Here is a 6,000-nt window from a genome sequence, read left to right as displayed (position 1 = left end):
TTTCTTAGGGTTGATGCTGTAGATCTGGTTCTGTTTGGTCATCTCTACATACGCCTCATGACCCTGACGGAAGTAGTAAACCTGAACAACAACACACTGTTAGGACACCTGGACAACACAACACACTGTTAGGACACCTGGACAACAACACTGTTAGGACACCTGGACAACAACACACTGTTAGGACACCTGGACAACAACACACTGTTAGGACACCTGGACAACAACACACTGTTAGGACACCTGGACAACAACACACTGTTAGGACACCTGGACAACAACACACTGTTAGGACACCTGGACAACAACACACTGTTAGGACACCTGGACAACAACACACTGTTAGGACACCTGGACAACACACTGTTAGGACACCTGGACAACAACACACTGTTAGGACACCTGGACAACAACACACTGTTAGAACACCGGGACAACACACTGTTAGGACACCTGGACAACACAACACACTGTTAGGACACCTGGACAACAACACTGTTAGGACACCTGGACAACAACACACTGTTAGGACACCTGGACAACAACACACTGTTAGGACACCTGGACAACACACTGTTAGGACACCTGGACAACAACACACTGTTAGGACACCTGGACAACAACACACTGTTAGGACACCTGGACAACACACTGTTAGGACACCTGGACAACACACTGTTAGGACACCTGGACAACAACACACTGTTAGGACACCTGGACAACACACTGTTAGGACACCTGGACAACAACACACTGTTAGGACACCTGGACAACAACACACTGTTAGGACACCGGGACAACACACTGTTAGGACACCTGGACAACACAACACACTGTTAGGACACCTGGACAACAACACTGTTAGGACACCTGGACAACAACACACTGTTAGGACACCTGGACAACAACACACTGTTAGGACACCTGGACAACAACACACTGTTAGGACACCTGGACAACAACACACTGTTAGGACACCTGGACAACAACACACTGTTAGGACACCTGGACAACACACTGTTAGGACACCTGGACAACACACTGTTAGGACACCTGGACAACAACACACTGTTAGGACACCTGGACAACACACTGTTAGGACACCTGGACAACACACTGTTAGGACACCTGGACAACACACTGTTAGGACACCTGGACAACACACTGTTAGGACACCTGGACAACACACTGTTAGGACACCTGGACAACACACTGTTAGGACACCTGGACAACACACTGTTAGGACACCTGGACAACACACTGTTAAGACACCAGGACAACACACTGTTAGGACACCTGGACAACACACTGTTAGGACACCTGGACAACACACTGTTAGGACACCTGGACAACAACACTGTTAGGACACCTGGACAACACACTGTTAGGACACCTGGACAACACACTGTTAGGACACCTGGACAACACACTGTTAGGACACCTGGACAACACACTGTTAGGACACCTGGACAACACACTGCTAGGACACCTGGACAACACACTGTTAGGACACCTGGACAACACACTGCTAGGACACCTGGACAACAACACACTGTTAGGACACCTGGACAACACACTGTTAGGACACCTGGACAACACACTGTTAGGACACCTGGACAACACACTGTTAGGACACCTGGACAACACACTGCTAGGACACCTGGACAACAACACACTGTTAGGACACCTGGACAACAACACACTGTTAGGACACCGGGACAACACACTGTTAGGACACCTGGACAACACAACACACTGTTAGGACACCTGGACAACAACACTGTTAGGACACCTGGACAACAACACACTGTTAGGACACCTGGACAACAACACACTGTTAGGACACCTGGACAACACACTGTTAGGACACCTGGACAACAACACACTGTTAGGACACCTGGACAACAACACACTGTTAGGACACCTGGACAACACACTGTTAGGACACCTGGACAACACACTGTTAGGACACCTGGACAACAACACACTGTTAGGACACCTGGACAACACACTGTTAGGACACCTGGACAACAACACACTGTTAGGACACCTGGAAAACAACACACTGTTAGGACACCGGGACAACACACTGTTAGGACACCTGGACAACACAACACACTGTTAGGACACCTGGACAACAACACTGTTAGGACACCTGGACAACAACACACTGTTAGGACACCTGGACAACAACACACTGTTAGGACACCTGGACAACAACACACTGTTAGGACACCTGGACAACACACTGTTAGGACACCTGGACAACACACTGCTAGGACACCTGGACAACAACACACTGTTAGGACACCTGGACAACAACACACTGTTAGGACACCTGGACAACAACACTGTTAGGACACCTGGACAACACACTGTTAGGACACCTGGACAACAACACACTGTTAGGACACCTGGACAACAACACACTGTTAGGACACCTGGACAACACACTGTTAGGACACCTGGACAACACACTGTTAGGACACCTGGACAACAACACACTGTTAGGACACCTGGACAACACACTGTTAGGACACCTGGACAACACACTGTTAGGACACCTGGACAACACACTGTTAGGACACCTGGACAACACACTGTTAGGACACCTGGACAACAACACACTGTTAGGACACCTGGACAACACACTGTTAGGACACCTGGACAACACACTGTTAGGACACCTGGACAACACACTATTAGGACACCTGGACAACAACACACTGTTAGGACACCTGGACAACACACTGTTAGGACACCTGGACAACACACTGTTAGGACACCTGGACAACACACTGTTAGGACACCTGGACAACACACTGTTAGGACACCTGGACAACAACACACTGTTAGGACACCTGGACAACAACACACTGTTAGGACACCTGGACAACAACACACTGTTAGGACACCTGGACAACACACTGTTAGGACACCTGGACAACAACACACTGTTAGGACACCTGGACAACAACACACTGTTAGGACACCTGGACAACAACACACTGTTAGGACACCTGGACAACAACACACTGTTAGGACACCTGGACAACAACACACTGTTAGGACACCTGGACAACAACACACTGTTAGGACACCTGGACAACACACTGTTAGGACACCTGGACAACACACTGTTAGGACACCTGGACAACACACTGTTAGGACACCTGGACAACAACACACTGTTAGGACACCTGGACAACAACACTGTTAGGACACCTGGACAACAACACACTGTTAGGACACCTGGACAACAACACTGTTAGGACACCTGGACAACAACACACTGTTAGGACACCTGGACAACACACTGTTAGGACACCTGGACAACACACTGTTAGGACACCTGGACAACACACTGTTAGGACACCTGGACAACAACACACTGTTAGGACACCTGGACAACAACACACTGTTAGGACACCTGGACAACAACACTGTTAGGACACCTGGACAACACACTGTTAGGACACCTGGACAACAACACACTGTTAGGACACCTGGACAACACACTGTTAGGACACCTGGACAACAACACACTGTTAGGACACCTGGACAACAACACACTGTTAGGACACCTGGACAACAACACACTGTTAGGACACCTGGACAACAACACACTGTTAGGACACCTGGACAACAACACTGTTAGGACACCTGGACAACACACTGTTAGGACACCTGGACAACAACATACTGTTAGGACACCTGGACAACACACTGTTAGGACACCTGGACAACAACACACTGTTAGGACACCTGGACAACAACACACTGTTAGGACACCTGGACAACAACACTGTTAGGACACCTGGACAACAACACTGTTAGGACACCTGGACAACACACTGTTAGGACACCTGGACAACAACACTGTTAGGACACCTGGACAACAACACTGTTAGGACACCTGGACAACACACTGTTAGGACACCTGGACAACACACTGTTAGGACACCTGGACAACACACTGTTAGGACACCTGGACAACAACACACTGTTAGGACACCTGGACAACACACTGTTAGGACACCTGGACAACAACACACTGTTAGGACACCTGGACAACAACACACTGTTAGGACACCTGGACAACAACACACTGTTAGGACATCTGGACAACAACACACTGTTAGGACACCTGGACAACAACACTGTTAGGACACCTGGACAACACACTGTTAGGACACCTGGACAACAACATACTGTTAGGACACCTGGACAACACACTGTTAGGACACCTGGACAACAACACACTGTTAGGACACCTGGACAACAACACACTGTTAGGACACCTGGACAACAACACTGTTAGGACACCTGGACAACAACACTGTTAGGACACCTGGACAACAACACTGTTAGGACACCTGGACAACAACACTGTTAGGACACCTGGACAACACACTGTTAGGACACCTGGACAACACACTGTTAGGACACCTGGACAACACACTGTTAGGACACCTGGACAACAACACACTGTTAGGACACCTGGAAAACACACTGTTAGGACACCTGGACAACAACACTGTTAGGACACCTGGACAACACACTGTTAGGACACCTGGACAACAACACACTGTTAGGACACCTGGACAACACACTGTTAGGACACCTGGACAACAACACACTGTTAGGACACCTGGACAACACACTGTTAGGACACCTGGACAGCACACTGTTAGGACACCTGGACAACAACACACTGTTAGGACACCTGGACAACAACACACTGTTAGGACACCTGGACAACAACACACTGTTAGGACACCTGGACAACACACTGTTAGGACACCTGGACAACACACTGTTAGGACACCTGGACAACAACTCACTGTTAGGACACCTGGACAACAACACTGTTAGGACACCTGGACAACAACACACTGTTAGGACACCTGGACAACAACACATTGTTAGGACACCTGGACAACACACTGTTAGGACACCTGGACAACAACTCACTGTTAGGACACCTGGACAACAACACTGTTAGGACACCTGGACAACAACACACTGTTAGGACACCTGGACAACAACACATTGTTAGGACACCTGGACAACACACTGTTAGGACACCTGGACAACAACACACTGTTAGGACACCTGGACAACAACACTGTTAGGACACCTGGACAACACACTGTTAGGACACCTGGACAACACACTGTTAGGACACCTGGACAACACACTGTTAGGACACCTGGACAACACACTGTTAGGACACCTGGACAACACACTGTTAGGACACCTGGACAACACACTGTTAGGACACCTGGACAACAACACACTGTTAGGACACCTGGACAACAACACTGTTAGGACACCTGGACAACACACTGTTAGGACACCTGGACAACAACACACTGTTAGGACACTTGGACAACAACACACTGTTAGGACACCTGGACAACAACACTGTTAGGACACCTGGACAACACACTGTTAGGACACCTGGACAACACACTGTTAGGACACCTGGACAACACACTGTTAGGACACCTGGACAACAACACACTGTTAGGACACCTGGACAACAACACACTGTTAGGACACCTGGACAACACACTGTTAGGACACCTGGACAACACACTGTTAGGACAACACACTTTTAGGACACCTGGACAACACACTGTTAGGACACCTGGACAACAACACTGTTAGGACACCTGGACAACAACACACTGTTAGGACACCTGGACAACACACTGTTAGGACACCTGGACAACAACACACTGTTAGGACACCTGGACAACACACTGTTAGGACACCTGGACAACACACTGTTAGGACACCTGGACAACACAACACACTGTTAGGACACCTGGACAACACAACACACTGTTAGGACACCTGGACAACACACTGTTAGGACACCTGGACAACAACACTGTTAGGACACCTGGACAACAACACACTGTTAGGACACCTGGACAACAACACGCTGTTAGGACACCTGGACAACAACACACTGTTAGGACACCTGGACAA

At 48.8% G+C, this 6,000-nt stretch overlaps 1 protein-coding gene across 1 annotated transcript in view; it reads right to left on the bottom strand.

The window, feature by feature from the left end:
- Positions 1-6,000, bottom strand: part of phip (pleckstrin homology domain interacting protein) — a 171,078-nt gene that overhangs the window by 61,399 nt on the left and 103,679 nt on the right. The window contains exon 26 of the mRNA XM_065016614.1: positions 1-81. This exon is cut by the window's left edge and continues 27 nt beyond it. Coding sequence (XP_064872686.1) covers positions 1-81 — 81 coding nt within the window. The remainder of the gene's footprint in view (positions 82-6,000) is intronic.

Source organism: Oncorhynchus nerka, unplaced genomic scaffold (genome assembly GCF_034236695.1).
Source record: "Oncorhynchus nerka isolate Pitt River unplaced genomic scaffold, Oner_Uvic_2.0 unplaced_scaffold_940, whole genome shotgun sequence".
Taxonomy (NCBI): Eukaryota; Metazoa; Chordata; class Actinopteri; order Salmoniformes; family Salmonidae; genus Oncorhynchus; species Oncorhynchus nerka.
Note: the sequence above shows the minus strand (reverse complement) of the source record. Positions and strands in the feature narration are given on the sequence as shown.